Source organism: Hylobates moloch, unplaced genomic scaffold (assembly GCF_009828535.3).
Source record: "Hylobates moloch isolate HMO894 unplaced genomic scaffold, HMol_V3 SCAFFOLD_13, whole genome shotgun sequence".
Taxonomy (NCBI): Eukaryota; Metazoa; Chordata; class Mammalia; order Primates; family Hylobatidae; genus Hylobates; species Hylobates moloch.
Window position 1 is genome coordinate 26982142 of NW_026652288.1, and position 18359 is coordinate 27000500.

General features: G+C 46.3%; 1 protein-coding gene across 2 annotated transcripts in view; it reads left to right on the forward strand.

The window, feature by feature from the left end:
- Window positions 1-18359, forward strand: part of TRIM54 (tripartite motif containing 54) — a 26544-nt gene continuing 8185 nt past the window's right edge. The window contains exons 1-4 of one of the 2 annotated variants that reach the window (XM_058426350.1): window positions 1-1368; window positions 16959-17131; window positions 17636-17807; window positions 17919-18044. In XM_058426350.1, the coding sequence (XP_058282333.1) occupies window positions 1201-1368; window positions 16959-17131; window positions 17636-17807; window positions 17919-18044 (639 nt within the window). In that variant the 5' untranslated portion in view covers window positions 1-1200. The remainder of the gene's footprint in view (window positions 1369-16958; window positions 17132-17635; window positions 17808-17918; window positions 18045-18359) is intronic. The other variant, XM_032172523.2, reaches the window with a different exon arrangement.

Genomic DNA, 18359 nt, shown 5'->3' on the forward strand with positions numbered 1-18359 from the left:
GTAGGAGAAAAAAGACCAGTGCTCACAAGTGGGGCAAGCCTGGCTTGGAGATTAGGAGTCCTGGACAACTGTGGAGCTGGGGCAGAGGCTTCCTGGAGCCTTGTGATTATGACTTTGTCAGTGCTCTAAAATTTCCCTGGAGATTGATTCCCTGGGTGCCCAAAATAGGTCCCTGGCATTCATGTCCTTTCTGCCCAGCTCCCCTTCTCCCAATTTCCTAACAAATTTGAGTCCTTGGAGTGGCTCCAGGGATGTGCTCACGGACCAGAATCCCACATTTCCTCGGGGACATGCTCATAGGTAGGTCCAGGCCTTGGCACAACAGTCATTTCTAGCCTCTTGAGCTTCTTTTCCTAGGGTGATATAAGAAAAGGCCAGGCAAGAACAAAAATGAGCCAGAGGTGTTGGACAAGAGGCTTGATGTAGTCTCTGGAGCTGCTGTTCTGAATCACACAGTCTTGAGGAGGAGGACCAGGGTCACTGGCTGAGCCTGTGGAGGAGGCAACCGCTACTGACTCGAAGTCTGGTAAGATCTTTCCTCCCACCCTGAGCTATGTATGGGTGCCTCTCACACAGGCAGATTTAGATTCTGTGTCACTGTCCTGGAAGAAGGGCCCAAGCCAGAGCAGGGGTCCTGGGCTGAGAAGAGCCTTCAGAGTGAGAGGGCAGCACCTTTGCTGACCCACCTTTCACTGTAAGCAGTGGCACTCACCCCTGCCCTTGCTCAAGGGAGTCACCCATTCCTGAGTGAGTCAGGGTCACTCACTCCGTGACAGCTGTGGCTCGCCTTACATGAGCTAAATTGGGAATTGGAATGTCATGCAGATGCCCCTTGTCTCCCCACCCCCACAGTAAAATTAATCTCCTCTCTGGGGAGTAAGGGACAAACAGTGCTACCCACAGAGTGAACAAGAGAGAGTTATTTGGGAAACAAAAGGAGAATTTTACAGAGAGAGAGGGATAGCTAAAACTACGTGAGCCTGGCGAGGGTGCAGAGCAGAAAGTAGAGACAGAGAAGTGTCCGAAGACTGCTATCTGGGACGAGACAAGTTGTTAAAGGGACGGGAGAGATAGCAGAGCTATTTCAAGAGTGAGCCACAGAAGGGAATCCACAGGCCATCTAAGTGAGGAAGGGTCTACAGGCAGTGAGTGAAGGCCAGGAGCAGGGCCCAGACCGGGGCAGGCACGACCACCGAGGGGATGAACTTCACAGTGGGGTTCAAGCCGCTGCTAGGGGATGCACACAGCATGGACAACCTGGAGAAGCAGCTCATCTGCCCCATCTGCCTGGAGATGTTCTCCAAACCAGTGGTGATCCTGCCCTGCCAACACAACCTGTGCCGGAAGTGTGCCAACGACGTCTTCCAGGTGGGTGCCAGGGATGGGGCAGGGCCAGGTAAAGCAATGCAGACCTGTGGGGGACTGATCAGGTCAGAGCTGAGACCCCAGAAGGTGATGGATAGAGTGCTCTCTGAGATAGGTGGTGGCTGTCGTGGGTGGAGAGCAGAAGGGCTGGGGTCCAAGCAAATCCCAGAGCAAGCATGAGTCAGCAGCTGCCCCGCAGGCTGGCAGGTACAGCCTGTGCATAGACGGCAGCTGGAGTGCTGGGATCTACCAAGGAAAGGAGACCCTGTGGAAACTGGGAGGGAGGGGATCCTACACTGGGCTTTATAAGAGCCTGTGCCAGACTCTGCATTCCAGTTTGGAGTTTCAGACTTTGAGAGCGTTGTGGAAAATATGGAGAAAAGATTAATGAGATAATGAAACGTTAAAAAACAAACAAAACCCAACCCTGTGAGAAAGCTCCATTATGGCAGTAAAACTATTTGTATTTAAGGAAAGTTTAAGGCATCCGTTATGGGGGACAGAGTTAGGCATAGTGGGCAGGAGACTGGGAACTCTCCCCAACTTGAGTTCGTACCTGTTACCCGCCAGATTGTTCAGTAAAGAGGCATGCTGGTTAAAAGCTATTGAGGTCACTTGACAAGCAGAGAGAAGGCAAAGAAATTTACTTCTTAGAAGTCTAGCCAGTTTTGGTTTATTTGTGGTCATGGGGCCAATCAGAGCTAATCAAATTCACAGATACCATTACAGCCACTGGTTTAGAAATAAAAGCAGCATATACCAGAATGGATTATAAGTGGGCTTTTTTTTTCTTTTCCTGTGCTACTGGGGAGGTTCTAGTAGGCTATGAAATGGAACAGAGATCAGGGAGAGTGAGGGGCAAAGGCACACACACACACACACACACACACACACACACGGCCTTGCTGATAAAGTAAAAGCCCGGAATATGGCCGGGCGCGGTGGCTCATGCCTGTAATCCCAACACTTTGGGACGCCAAGGCCAGTGGTTCACGAGGTCAGGAGTTCAAGACCAGCCTAGCCAATATGGTAAAACCCCATCTCTACCAAAAATACAAAAATTAGCCAGGCGTGGTTGCAGGCACCTGTAGTCCCAGCTACTCAGGAGGCTGAGGCAGGAGAATCACTTGAACCCGGGAGGCGGAGGTTGCCATGAGCTGAGATCATGCCACTGCACTCTGACCTGGGCGACAGAGCAAGACTCTGTCTCAAAAAAACAAAAACAAAAACAAACCCTGAATAGACCAGAGCTGGCTGCTTTAGTATGTGTGTCAGTGACACGGAACATCCCAAACAAGTATTCTTCATCTGTGTCAGAAATGAGGAAATGCGTTAAACACAAGTGATTTTTAACCTAACCAAGAAAATACTTCCCTTTTAAGTTCCTTGGGGCAGCTTGTTTGGGAAAGGAATGGGCTGGCTAGGTCAGGCCATCCCACGATGTACCCTGTAACCCGCCCCTTGTGTGTCTGCTCTGTGTCATCTTCACTGAAGACCAGCACTCTGTGGTCTCTCCTGCCATCTTCCCATTGAGGCGCATTCCCTCTCCTATTCTTTATGTGTCCAAGCCTGCCATTATTCAGCTCCAGAGTATCTCAGAGCCAGTAGATTTTCCCTCTTGGGGGGCCTAGAGCAAATGCTATGCCTCCTCGTCCTGGGCATGAAGTCCTACATGAGAGGCAATGCTTTGCCCACCATCTTGGTTTTTCCTTGGTCTAAGTAACTCTGAACATCCTTCAGGCTGAGATGCCTAGGAGAGAATGGCAGAAAGATTTTGCCATCCTTTCTCATGAACTTACAGTGAAACATCCTCTCACTAGAACTTGAAATGTGTGAAAGCAAAGAGAAGTTTTGAAAGCTAAGGTGACGTGTCCTGTAGAAAAGTGGTCAGAATGTCCAGGTGCATTCCTGGGTCCCTCTGTCATCTGGCAGAGGGACCCAGGAATAGGTCCCATCCATGGAGGCTAGAATATGTTTAAGTGACCTGCTGATTTAAGTCAACTCTCTGTATCCAAGCACACTGTTTCAGTTCCAAAAAGCTCTAGAATACTGATCTGGGCTCAGAGAGACCTTGGAATGGCTTGGGGCAAACCCTGTACAGAATATTTGGAGATAACATGATACCCAGGGCTTTGGGGTGGCTCTGTGGACCTGGAGTGGTGTATCTTTTGAGGTGCACAGCACCCCTGGGCCCTCCAAGGAGGAAGAGTGAACAGCTCATCCCTTGCTGCTTATTTGGGAGGGCCTGGTGGGAGGCTGACCCAGTTCTTCAGCTGCACTTATATCTGTATCTCTCAATATATCTCAGTAGATCTCCCTCTGAAAGATGAGCATATTTAGTTTTTTCACACATTGCCTCCACATTTTGACAACTGTAGGCATAATCAGATTGTCTGTTTTCTAAGTATGGGGCAAGAATAGGACTTTTGGAAAGAATAGGACTTTTCCTCTATCTTCAAACCACTTAGGAAGAATACCCTTAGAGCGTTGCCTAGAAAGTTAACGGTTATCAAAGTGATACCAGTATATCATTTAGAATTTGTAACATGTAAACATACTGTTTTCAAGCAGTATAGGAGTTCATATCATGAAAAGCAAATCTGCTATTCACCTCAGACCCTCAGTTGTCTTCACCAGATAGAAGTAACTATTACCAACTTTCTTGGGAATACTTCCAGAAAATTTCCACAAATCGGCATGTTTGCACGTATATATGTTCTCAGGTGAGACCCATAGCCCCCCACCTGCCTTTGTTCACTTACTCGCTGTGGGTGATTGTTCCGTATCCACCATTCAGATTTGTGTCTTCCTTTTTAAATAGCTGTGTAGTTTTCATTGTTATGACTGGATCACAGTCTATTCAAATAATCTGTCCTCTAAAACATTTAGATGGTTTCCTGTGTTTTGTTGTCCTAAAAACTGCTGTGATGGACAACAAACAAGAGTTTTGGGGAATTGTGGTTTTATAAGACCAAGTTAACTAGACAGCCAGGAAGCAAAATTTGAAAACAATTTATTTAAAAATACTGTCTATGTGAGGTGGCTCATGCCTGTAATCCCAACACTTTGGGAGGCTGAGACAGGAGGATCACTTGAACCCAGGAATTCGAGACCAGCCTGGGCAACATAGTGAGACCTCATCTCTACAAAAAAGAAAATACCGTTAGTTGAACAGTATTAAGGGGTGGGAGGAAATCATCCATAATCTTACCTCCCCAACACAGTTATTTTTATTTTTGCATATCACTTTTTTTTTTTTTCGAGATGGTGTCACATTATGTTACCCAGGCTGATCTTGAACTCCTGGGCTCAAGTTATCTTCCTGCCTCAGCCTCTGGAGTGCACACCACCAAGCCCAGCAATTTTTGCATATTACATTCAAGCCCATGTCCCCAAACATTTTTACATAGTGGCCATCTTAATGTAATTCTTTTTAGAGCTGTAACAACTCTTTCTCTCTGAATTGAAACAGAATGAAACACCAAGACACCACATTAACCCCCTCTAATTTCTTCCTCCTTCTTTCCCCACACTTGCACCCACTCAGCTACCAAGAACTTCCACTAAAGGAAAGCTGTTGGTGTGGGAATTTGACATAAACATCTTCCCATGTGTTTCTGTATTTGTAAATTCGATTCACTCCTAAACGGCTTTAAAGCAAGCCTTCAGTTTATTTTTATACCTGCCTCCACTTCACTGTGGGCACTTGTTTTTGAGCCTGCAACCTGTTGTAATTTAACAGACGACCAAAAGGCCTTGTAAGAAGGTTGTTCTGGAACAGCTTTTCTGGAGGAGGTCTGTCTACAGAGGGACTTGCAGAGAGGGGATTGCCAAGAAAGGAGCCTCCTTCTCTAACAAGGGGCAGTCTGAGAGAGATGACTTTTGTTTCGCGCCACCCAAATTCCATTTCTTTATCCTTTAGTTGTTAGGACCAGGTGTCATCAGGTACAGGCCTGCCAGAGAAGATCCTACCCAGCCTGCCTCCTCAACCACTTCTACCCATTCTGAAGGCACCAGGACTTCTTCAGTCCAACTTTGGGCAGGTCTCCCTGATGCAAAATTGGTTCACTAAAATTTTGTGAATTGTATTAAATTTGTAGCAGGGTTAGGGCTCTTAATTCTGTAGGGAAGATCTTGATTTAGTGAGAAAGAAAACCTAGACTGAGGCTTAGCACTCCTGGATTCTCCTCTGACGGGTTTCTTTGTTAATTTGCCACACAATGCAAATCAGGCTATTTCACCACTTCAAGCCTGTTTACATAACTGTAAATGAAAAGAGTGTTTTCTTTCTTACTTATTTTTGAGACAGAGTCTCATTCTATCGCCCAGGTTAAGTGCAGTGGCGTGATGACGGCTCACTGCAGCCTCCACTTCTCAGGCTCTAGCCATCCCTCCCACCTCAGCCTCCTGAGTAGCTGGGACCACAGGCATGCACCACTATGCCTGGCTAATATTTTTGGTTTTTTTTTGTAGAGACAAGGGTCTCTCTATGTTGCCCAGGTTGTTCTCCAACTCCTGGACTCAAGGGATCCTCCCACCTCAGCCTCCCAAAGTGCCAGGATTACAGGCATGAGCCACTGTGCCTGACCAAAAAGGGTGTTTTAAACTGATTTTTTTTCCCCAGAGACAGAGTCTCTCACTCTGTCACCCAGGCTGGAGTGCAGTGGCACGATCATAGTCCACTGTAACCTTGAACTCCTGGGCTCAAACAGTCCTCCTGCCTCAGCCTCTCGAGTAGCTAGGATTACAGGCATGCACCACCACACCCACCTAATTAAAAACAAATGTTTTTGTAGAGACAAAGTCTTACTATGTTGCCCAGGCTGGTCTCAAACTCCTGACCTCAAGTGATCCTTTCAATTCAGCCTCCGAAAGCTCTGGGGTTATAGGCGTGAGCCACTGCACCTGGCCTTAAACTGACCTTTAACATCTCTTGCAATTCTAACGATTGGTTTCACAAAGTCGAAAAATATTTTTAGGGATTTCTATTTTTTGAGGGCTTTCCATTCTGTGACCAGTGTCCTAATTTGGCCCACTCTTCTGCTTATCACTCCTCCTTTCAAGCAGTAGGGCTTGGTTTACCAGCCCCTTGGGCCAGGCTCCTCCCTAGGTTCTGCTGCCCATAGCTAGCCCTCCCTTTACAGTCCCTCTTACACCTGCAGCTCAGCTGTTACCAAAACCTGGATTCTTCTCAGGCTCATCGGCTTTTCTCCAAATGTCTGGTCTTCTGCCCACTGTTTTCCCAAGGTTTTTCCAACATATTCTGAGTGTCTGGCTCACAGAACTTGCATGGTCCATCATTCATCATTGGCCAGGCCTTCAGGTTGAGGGAAATAGCCTCCAAAAAGCCCCCTTGCATCCAGAGCCTGTGTCCCAAATTAGCACCTCTCTGGATAGCCAGGGAAGAGGGAAAACATTCTGACATAAGTATGGATTTGCTAGACTAGCTGCATTTACAGAGCATCTTTCTAGATGGAATATTTCTATTAGATGCTATGGAACATTACAAAGGAAATAGAAGGCACCGTAAAGCCTAAAAGAGAGAGAGCTCATGGCATATATTCCACACAACAGCTTTGAACATAGTCTGGAATTAAATTCCATTTATTTGTTCCATTCCATCTTATCCTTCACAGTGGAGAAAGAACAGTCATTTCATACCCTGTGGTTCTGTGTGGTCATTTCTTTTTAAGGTCTAGATTAGGACTGTTAACAGTCCTCTGTGTTTGTTCAGTGCCTTATAATTTATAGAATACATTCACAAATATGATTCCATTTGAGTTAGAGCGAATGGACATTATCTCCGTTTTACAGAAGAGAACACAGGAAACAGGTCACAGTCACACAAACAAAGGGACAGACTAAGGACTAGGTGTTCTGTTATGTTTCCTAGAGTGATGGAATTTCCTCTACACATCACATCATTGGCACATGAAATTTTACTTCATGGGGCTGGCTTCCTTGCATAAATGTAAGATTTAAGGAAAGGACAAGACATTTATGTGTATAATAGAGCCAATCAGTTATCTCTTAGTCTTGAAATGGAAAGATAAACAGAAGCAGAAGATAGGATTTTTCTAACTGGGTATTAGTCAGCTGAAAGATCTTTAGCCTAATGTAGAGACTGTCAGCTATGAAGATGTATTAAGGAAGTTGTCATGTATCCATTAGAGTATAAAATCCTTATTTGTGATGAGAAAATTGAGGGACTTATAATCAGGGTAGGGAGTAATTTTTTGTGTGTGCCGTGGACCGATTTGTCAGTGTGTGAAACCTATGGATCCTTTCTAATAACAATTTTTTAAATGCATACAATATAATACATATGGTAAAGGAAACTGATAGCATTAGAATACAGCATGTATTCTCAATGGGAGTGATATTGCTCTCAAGGGGAAAAAATTAATTCTTGGAAGGGGGCTCTTGTTGCCCAGGCTGGAGTGCAATGGCATAATCTCGGCTCACCACAACCTCTGCCTCCCGGGTTCAAGCAATTCTCCTGCCTCAGCCTCCCAAGTCGCTGGGATTGCAGACATGTGCCACCACACCTGGCTAATTTTGTATTTTTAGTAGAGACAGGGTTTCTCCATGTTGGTCAGGCAGGTCTCAAAACTCCCAACCTCAGGTGATCTGCCCGCCTCAGCCTCCCATAGTGCTGGGATTACAGGCGTGAGCCACCGCATGTGGCCAAATTTTACTCTTTTTATGTGTAAAGGGTAGATAAGCATGCGGTACATAAACAGATACATCTATGATATTAATATTTAATGAGGGGAATGGGAGCTATTGGGGGGAAATGTCTAAAAAGGTTCCTGAGCAGTGGCACACACCAACAGTCTCAGGTACTCAGGAGGCTGAAGCAGGAGGATCGCTTGAGCCTAGGAGTTTGAGGCCAGCCTGAGCAACATAGTGAGACCCTATCTCTCTCTCTCCTTTTTTTTTTTTTTTTTTTTTTTTTTTTTGAGGCAGAGTCTCGCTCAGTAGCCCAGGCTGGAGTGCAGTGACTTGATTTCGGCTCACTGCAACCTCCACCTCCCAGGTTCAAGTGATTCTCATGCCTCAGCTTCCTGAGTAGCTGGGATTACAGGTGCATGCTACTGTGCCCAGCCAATTTTTGTATTTTTAGTAGAGACAGGGTCTCATCATGTTGGCCAGGCTGGTCTCAAACTCCTGACCTCAAGTGATCTGCCCACCTTGGCCTTCCAAAGTTCTAGAATTACAGGTGTGAGCCACCGTGCTATCTTTTTAAGAGACACTATCTCTTAAAAAAATTTTTTTTTAATTAAAAAGGCTCCCAGAGGGGACAATAATGAAGAAAGCTTTGGAAACACTGGAATATAATCACCAAAATATTTAAAGCACATTTGATGGAGTAATACATGTGCTTCTTAACTAACACATTAAAGAATGAGGTCTGGCAGTGAGTCTGAACTGCTGTAATTTAGACGTAGTGATAAGCAGCCGGGCGCAGTGGCTCATGCCTGTAATCCCAGCACTACGGGAGGGAGAGGCAGGCAGATCACGAGGTCAGGAGATAGAGACCATCCTGGCTAACACTGTGAAACCCCGTCTCTACTAAAAATACAAAAAATTAGCCAGGCATGGTGGCACGCGCCTGGTTGAGGCAAGAGAATCGCTTGAACCCGGGAGGTGGAAGTTGCAGTAAGCCGAGATTGCACCACTGCATTCTAGCCTGGGTGACAGAGCAAGACTTCGTCTAAAAATAAATAAATAAATAAGTAATGATAAGCATACATTATTTTTTGAAATTTTAGCAACAACTGTAATGCGATATGAAAACAGCTGTGATTTCCGTTGGTGACAAAGTCACGGGCTGCTAAAACGGCTGTGGTTTTGTGCTACTTCCCCTATATTGTGCTCCATTAAATGCTTCTGTTAAAAACCAGAGATGTTACCTATAAGGGCAACAATTTGACCCATGTAGCCAGTGTAGAAGACTTTCTCAAAGTAGCCGCTCAACATTTGCAAAAGGTTTGGAACACAAGTCAGACAAATTTTGGTAGGGAAAGTCAGGAAATGGTTAGCAAATTTCATTCTGATTTCACCTTCCTGATTTTTGCCATAGCTGTGTACCACCTGTACTATAATTTAATAGTTCTATTTTAAAACACTCACTTTTAGGCTGGGTGCACTGGCTCACACCTGTAATCCCAGCACTTTGGGAGGCCAAGGTAGGCAGATCACTTGAGCTCAGGAGTTTGAGACCAGCCTGGCCAACATGGTGAAACCTTGTCCCTACTAAAATATAAAGAAATTAGCCGGGCGTGGTGGTGAACGCCTGTAGTCCCAGCTACTCGGGAGGCTGAGGCTGCAGAATCACTTGAGCCTGGGAAGCAGAGGTTGCAGTGAGCCAAGATCGTGCCACTGCATTCTAGCCTGGGCTACAGGAGTGAAACCCTGTCTCAAAACAAAAACAAACAAACAAAAAATGACTTTTAAACCTTAAATATTTACTTTATCCTTATTCTATAGGATGAAATCCATGAAAAGTTGTCAGTTTTGTGGACTGTTTTTTTCCTAATATGCATTAGAATTAACACATAAAAAATCTTGAACATCCATCCCCATACCACCTCCAATCTTCATGCTTGTCATCAGTATTATATCATATTTTGGGAAACACAATGAGGGCCTCTAAGCAATATGAGCCAGAGGCCCTAGAAAGTCCGAAGGATAAACTTTACTATTTTATTACAAGTCAAATGTAGTCTTAATGCCAAAAAGCACATGTATGTAAATATTGGTCAGAGAGACTAGCAAAGGAAGTGGGGTTAGGATTTGGCTGGGGGCTAGCATTGCTGAAGCAATCACAGAAGGGAAGGGCTGCCCTGGAGGTTAAGAGGAAAGCCAGCCAGGCATGACGGAGATATGGCAGGAGGAATTGGACTTGTGAATCAGGAGGGGACTCTGGGACTGGGGGATGAAAGGCTACATGCAAAATACAGGACTGTGGTGTCAGCAGCAGGGAGCAGCACCAGCCCTGAGCCAGACGGTGTGGAAAGCAGAGGTGCAGCCTATCCCCACCGCCCTGTCCCCTGAGCTCACACACTCCCGATTTCTCTCTCCCAAAAAAGGAACTCTTCAAAGGACTTGGGTTGGACTGCCTGAGTACTGATGCCTCTTAGCCTTCTGGGCTCCAGAAGAAATGCAATGACTAACCAATGAAATTAGCTGCTAAAGAAATTGCTTTGGCAGGTGGGAGAGTGGTGAAGAGGTAGTGTTAGTGTGCCTCCCTCAGGTCAAGTCCTGAAGTCAGTTCTGGCTGTGGGGAGTTTGAAGGAAGACATTGGCCAAGATAACCCAAGTCCTGATTTTTTCTTTCTAAAAATTGTAAGCCTGACATGGGGGCTCACCCCTGAAATTCCAGCACTTTGGGAGGCTGAGGTAGGGGGATCGCTTGAGGCCAGGAGTTTGACATCAGCCTGGGCAACTAGCAAGACCCTATCTCTGCAGAAACTTTTTTTAAAAATCAGCTGGGCATGGTGGGACACCTGCAGTCCCAGCTACTCAGGAGGCTGAGGTGAGAGGATCCCTTGAGCCCAGGAAGTTGAGACAACAGAGAGAGAGATCTTGTCTCAAAAATTTTTTTTTAATTTTTGTAAAATACACATAACGTGAAATGTGCCATCTTAACCTTTTAAATGCACAGTTCAATGGCATTACATACATTTATGTTGTTGTGAAACCGTCGCCACTATCCATCTCCAGAACTTTATCACCACCCCAAACTGAAACCCCACACCCTTTAAACGATACCTCCCTACTCCCCCTCCTTCCAGCAACTGGCAACCACCATCCATCCTATGCCACGTACCTCATTTAAGAGGAATCATACAATATTTGTCCTTTTGTGTCTGGCTTATTTTGCTTAGCGTAATGTCTTCAAGGTTTATCCATGTTACAGACTGCAGACCTGGTTACTTTTAGCTGATAATTTCTATTGCAAGCTATGTGACTATTATCAGCGTCATCCATTCTACTGTCAAATGTGGATTTTTTTTCTGTGTTGATATTTACTTGATTTCTTTCCTTAATTCTGCCAGCTCTCTTTTCTTCTCCAGCTTTGATCACTTATATCTCTTTGTTTTTGTTATTTCTTTTAAAATGGTGTATCGAAATGGCATTGATTCTTAGAGTATCTGTCCCTTGTTTGTCAAGCTTTCTTTTTTCTTTTCTTTTTGTATTATCTGGTTTGCATCTTTTGTTGGATTCTGTCTGCTTATCACTCCTCTTTTATCAGGGTACTTTTATCTGGAGCTGAAGGTGAATTCCTGACTCAACCCACTGTGTTTATCTTGGCTTTCTTTCACTAGCCTCTTAAATATAAGCTGCCTGGTTGGATGTTGTCATTGGTTTTGCAATCTCTCTTTAGTTCTGTGCCTTCTTTGGTGAATAGAGGGGTATGACCTGAATTAATAGGTAGTTGAGTGTCTCAATTTGGTTGTGTTGTCTTGGAATATTTTTCACGCAGAATCCGGTGACTTATCTACCATAGAGGCACATACAGGTCCATGGGAGGAGGTCTCCCCTGAGATTTGAGCTATTTCCTCTCCATTTCACAGACAAACAGGTCATTCTGTTTGAAAGCAGGGCCCTTATAGAGCTCCGTGGCACACAGGGTTTTAATTTGATGAGTCATCTTTTGTTGATCTTTGCTTAAATAGCTTTAGTCCACAGTTGCATAGTTGATTTTCAGGCTGTAGTTTCTTTCCTCTATGAAGGTTTGAGGTCTGTTCCTTCATTACCCTTTTACTTTTTTTACTTAAAAAGCAAAAACAAAAAACAGCCAGGCGTGGTGGCTCACACCTGTAATCCCAGCACTTTGGGAGGCCAAGGTGGGTGGATTGCCTGAGGTCAAGAGTTCAAGACCAGCCCGGCCAACATGGGGAAACCCCGTCTCTACTAAAAATACAAAAAATTAGCTGGGTATAGTGGCACGTGCCTGTACTCCCAGCTACTCAGGAGGCTGAGGCAGGAGAATCGCTTGAACCTGGGAGGTGAAGGTGGCAGTGAGCCAAGAACCTGCCACCGCATTCCAGCCTGATGACAGAGTGAGACTCTGTCTCAGAAAAAACAACAACAACAACAATAAAAAAACTGCCTCTGCCTGAGACTCAGAGAAATGAATATTAGCTCTAAGCGTTTTTTTGTTTTGTTTTTTGTTTGTTTTGTTTTTGAGACAGGTCTCACTCTGTCACCCACGCTATAGTGCAGTGGCATGATCACAGCTCACTGTAGCCTTGACTTCCTGGGCTCAAGTGATCCTCCTACCTCAGCCTCCCAAATACCTGGGACTAAAGGCATGAGCCACCTTTTTCTTTTTTTGTAGAGATGGAGTTTCACTGTACTGCCCAGGCTGGTCTTGAACTCCTGCACTCAAGCCATCCTGCTGCCTTGACCTCCCAAAGTGTTGGGATTACAGGTGTGAGCCACCATGCACAGCCTGGCCTAAGTTTTATTGTGTCTGACAATAGAACACAATGATTATTAGGACAGGCTCTGGAGTCAGAGTGACTAAGTTCCAGTACTGGCTTTGCCACCTATTAGCTCATGACCGTGTACAATTTATTTAATTTCACTGGGACACAATTTCCTCATCCTTGAAATGGGGCTAAGAGTATTACCTACTTGAGGACCAGGCACGGTGGCTCATGCCTGTAATCCCAGCACTTTGGGAGGCTGAGGTGGGCAGATCATGAGGTCAGGAGATTGAGACCATCTGGCCAACATGGTGAAACCCACTAAAATACAAAAAAATGAGCCACACATGGTGGCAGGCGCCTGTAGTCCCAGCTACTTGGGAGGCTGGGGCAGGGGAATCGCTTGAACCCAGGAGATGGAGGTTGCAGTGAGCTGAGATTGCACCGCTGCACTCCGGCCTGGGCAACAGAGCAAGACTCCATCTCAAAAAAAAAAAAAAAAAAGAGTATTACCTACTTCAGGGTTGATATGAGGATTAAGTGAATTAATACAAATGAAAGACTTAGAGCAAATCCTGGCTCAGTAGATGTTAGGCATTATTATTCTATTTCTTGTAGTCTAAGTTAGGGGTGATTGTTCATCTCCTCGACTTTTTTTTTTTTTTTTTTTTTTGAGACAGAGTCCTGCTCTGTCGCCCAGGCTGGAGTGCAGTGGCGCAATCTCGGCTCACTGCAACCTCTGTCTCCTGGGTTCGACTCCTGGGTTCGAGTGATTCTTCTGCCTCAGCCTCCTGAGTAGCTGGGATCCTCAACAATCTTTACGAGAAGTTCTTGAGGAATAAATACTTTAATGTCTGGAAAACCCATGACACAATGCTTGACACATAATAAGCCCTCAAAACATTTTTTTTTTTTTTTAGACAGAGTTTCACTCGTCTCCGAGGCTGGAGTCCAGTGGTATGATCTCGGCTCACTGCAACCTCCACCTCCCGGGTTCAAGCGATTCTCTTGCCTCAGCCTCCCAAGTATCTGGGATAACAGGCGCCTGCCACCGCACCAGCTAATTTTTGTATTTTTAGTAGAGATGGGATTTCACCATGTTGGCCAGGCTGGTCTCGAACTCTTGACCTCATGATCCACCCGCCTTGGCCTCCCAAAGTGCTGGGATTACAGGCATGAGCCAGTGCGCCCGACCTCAAAACATTTGTTGAATGTTAAGTAATGGGTATCCCTGCCTTTGTGGCTCAGGAAGAGGAAGGGTGCAGTGAGGGATGGAGGTTGGGGAGAGCGGCTGCTCAAGAGTTTATCTTTGCTGTGGGATATAGGTCCGCCTTCCTCCCATTCAAATATCTCTATATGCTTGCCATCAGCAAATCAAAGATAAGAAAGACAGGAGTCTGCAGCCTTAGAGTTCTCCCAACACCTCTTTCCTCACTTGGGTTCTAAATATTGAAAAGTAATTGTATTAAGCAAACAAAAGGCAAGTGATTATACACTTTAACGCATTCTCTAAACTAAACTCAACAATATTCATATATTTCTAGCTACTGAGAAGGCAGATGTACAAACATGCCTTGAATTATCTCAAACTAATCTGCCCCAGGTTTATGATGGGCTAAAGGTTAACATTATTCTCAAGAAATCCCAAGAAAGATGTGGTATTTATGGCACACACCAGTTACTCTCCCCAAGATAAGCTGCTCACTTCACAGTGGGTCCACGTTTCCTGCCTTGCCTACAGCCCTTGCTACCAAAGGATCACACAAGACCCTTGACTTGGCTGCACTCTGTACATGATGGGGTGTTGCTGCCCACATGCAAGGGGTCTTCCAAACTGTCTTCTGGTTTGTGTATGGTATAAGGGTTTGGAGAATTTCATGCATCCCAGTTGTAAGAAGTGCATCTCAATATGCTAGGTCATAGGTGACCACTGTCTCCATTACTCTCTAGGAATGCATAATCTTCCAGCCAGTTAGGATTAGGTTCTAAGTGGCAGAAACCCCAAAATAACAGTGGCTTAAAGAGGGTAAAAATTTGCTTTATTCTCAAGTGAAAGTATGGGTGGAAAGTGCAGGACTGCCTCATCAGAGACCTCCTTTCATCTCGTTACCATTCTCAACATGTGGCTACCACTTCTTGGCTCAAGATGGCTGCTTCAACTTGAGCCATCCCGTCTGCTTTCCAGCCAGCAGGCAGGAGAAAAGGGGAGGAGCAGGGCATGCCCCTCTCATGAAAGACGGTTTGTGCAGTTTCCTGCAAATTACACAAAACATTTGCATCTACATCCCAGAGCACAGCCAGTTGGCCACACCCAGCTGGAAGGGAGGCTTAGATTCATGGGTTTTTTTGCTTTTTTTTTGAGATGGAGTCTCCCTCTGTTTCCCAGGCTGGAGTGCAGTGGTACTATCTCAGCTCACTGCAGCCTCCGTCTCCTGGTTTCAAGCAATTCTCCTGCCTCAGCCTCCCAAGTGGCTGGGACTACAGGTGTGTGCCACCGTGCCCAGCTAATTTTTTTATTTTTAGTAGAGATGAGTTCTTGCTCTGTTGCCCAGGCTGGTCTCAAACTCTTGAGCTCAAGTGATCTGCCCACCTCGGCCTCCCAAAGTGCTGGGATTACAGGCATGAGCCACCACACCCAGCCCTTTATACCATGTGTCTTGTTAAAACTCAGGGCACTTATTATTGAAGAAGAAAAGGTGATGAACATCAGGGAACAATAAGCAGTGTCTGCCAGTCTTTCATCTCTGCATCTCCCCATGCATAGACTCTTTTCTCTGTAGACCAACCTTTTCTGTTCAGAGGTTCTGACCCCTTACACTTTCCAGGGTGGCCGTGATGTCAGCTCTTAGCCCAATTCCACAGGTCTATTCAATTCCTAAGCAGCACATGGCGTAGCCAGCTAAGCCCCTGAGTCTCAAGTCCAAATTCTTAGGACAGAATATTTGATTGGTTCTGCTTTGGTCAGGTGATCACCTCCTTAGCTCTGAATCAGTCGTCTGTGGCAGGGATCTCCCTTCTAGGATAGGATGGAGCAACTTCTCTAGGAAAGAGATGTAAGCTGGAGGAAGTGATGGGTGTCTGTTAAGTCCTCCTTCTGAGCCTACCCCTATCACAACACCCATCCTGCTGGATGCAGTTGTCAGGTGCTTGTCCTTAGGACAGGATGCATTTTCTTTGTATCTTTAACTCAGAGTCTAGCAGCTACCTGGCACACTATAAATGAATAATCTAATTTTATCCTCAGCTTTACAGAGGTTGAATACCTGTCTAAATTTATATAGTTAAGAGGTTGGCCATGGTGGCTCACGCCTATAATCCCAGCAATTTGGGAGGCCGAGGTGGGAGGGTCACTTGAGGTCAGGAGTTTAAGACCAGCCTGGGCAACATAGTGATACTTCATCTCTACTAAAAATAAAAAAAATTATCTGGGCATGGTGGCACACACCTGTAGTCCGAGCTACTCAGAAGGCTGAGATGGGAGGATTGCTTGAGCCCAGGAGGTCAAGGCTGCGGTGAGCTGTGATCCCACCACTGCACTCTAGCCTAGGCATCAGAGAGAACCTGTCTCAGAAAAAAAAAAAAAAAAAAGGCCGAGGGGAGGGCATCAGAGACAGCACAAGAACCCAGGACTCCTGACTTCCAGTTCCTGGAGCAATTTTCTAGAATTACCTGGCTAGTTACACTTTGTGAACCCCATTGTTGAGCACTTGTGTCTGCTTGTACCCCTGCCCAGGACTGCAGAAAATCTCCCCCAGTTGTGGCCCAAGAGGGCCCCAGACTGGAAGACATTGGTCGCACCACTCAGAGTCCATTTCCTGCCTCGGCCTTATTGCCAAGGCCAATGTCTCGCCACGGCTCCAAGCTGGCCCCTTTGGAGAGATCCCATCCTGACTACACTTTGACCAAAGCTGGGCTCTGGATGCAGGGGCACTCTAGAAGGTGGGCTGAGTAATGAGGCAAAGGTGGGAAGCAGGGTCTCCATGGCCGTCCACCGTGCGCTGCTCTCAGAGGTAGATCCAGCCACAGAGAAGAGGTGACATCTTCCCCTCTATCAAGTTCCTACTCCCTAGCCCCCGAGCCCTTTCCCGCTGCCTCCTCCGAGTCCCTTCATGCCTCCCTGTGCCTGTTCTCTCAAGCCATCTGTCCCTGCAGGCCTCGAATCCTCTGTGGCAGTCCCGGGGCTCCACCACTGTGTCTTCAGGAGGCCGTTTCCGCTGCCCATCTTGCAGGCATGAGGTTGTCCTGGACAGACACGGTGTCTACGGCCTGCAGCGAAACCTGCTAGTGGAGAACATTATCGACATTTACAAGCAGGAGTCGTCCAGGTGAGCTGCCAGAGTCTCTTGCCTCTCTAATGGCAGGGCTTAGGACACAGCCAAGGAACCCATCAGAGCCAAAAGGGAGAGACTGAAACGGTCAACCTGCCTGTTCTGTCGAGAGACAATAGGACTAGATCTGGAGAGGGACTTGCCTCAGGCCTCCCAGAGAGGGCAGTCTCTGATTCCCTAGCCAGTACTTCACTCCTACCCTCTCCTCCTGGGAGAGGCTGGCAGTCCACCAACAAGATCCTCGCCAACCCCCCAAGGCTTCCTGTCCTGTGGGACTTCCCTGCCCTCTGTAATACAGACTATTCTTGAATCCAGGCCTCCTCTATCTCTTAGCTCCTTCTATTCCCCAAATTCAGAGCTCTGTGGAAGTACTCACCAGTTCAGCCACAGCACTAGCTGCAAGGGCGGAGAAGGTGGTGGTGGTTGGTGGAGGCTGAAGAGAAGGTATTCCTAGGACCCTTCATGCTTAAGGTCCACCTCCCCCTGCCCACTCCTCTCTAGGCCACTGCACTCCAAGGCTGAGCAGCACCTCATGTGCGAGGAGCATGAAGAGGAGAAGATCAATATCTACTGCCTGAGCTGTGAGGTGCCCACCTGCTCTCTCTGCAAGGTCTTCGGTGCCCACAAGGACTGTGAGGTGGCCCCACTGCCCACGATTTACAAACGCCAGAAGGTATCAAACGGGAAGGAGTAGATATGTGGGAGATGGGGGCTTAGGACAGGGTCTCAATGGCAGCCTCTTACTCCACTTATCTTTTGTTTATTTATTTCTTTATTTATTTAGAAACAGGATCTCACTCTGTTGCCCAGGCTGGAGTGCAGTGGCACAAACCCAACTTACTGCAGCCTTGATCTCCTGAGCTCAAGTGATCCTCCCATCTTAGCCTCCCAGAACACTAAGATTATAGATGTGAGCCACCGCACTCAGCCCTATCTATCTATCTATCTATCTATCTATCTATCTATCTATCTATCTACTATCTATCTATCTATCTATCTATCTATCTATCTATCTATCTATCTATCTATCATCTATCTATTTTGAGATGGAGTCTCGCTCTGTCACCCGGGCTGGAGTGCAGTGGTGCAGTCTTGGCTCACAGCAACCTCAGCCTCCCGGGTTCAAGCCATTCTTATGCCTCAGCCTTCCAAGTACCTGGGATTACAGGAATGTGCCACCACACCCAGCTTTTTTGTATTTTTTTTTTTTTTTTGACTCCTGGCC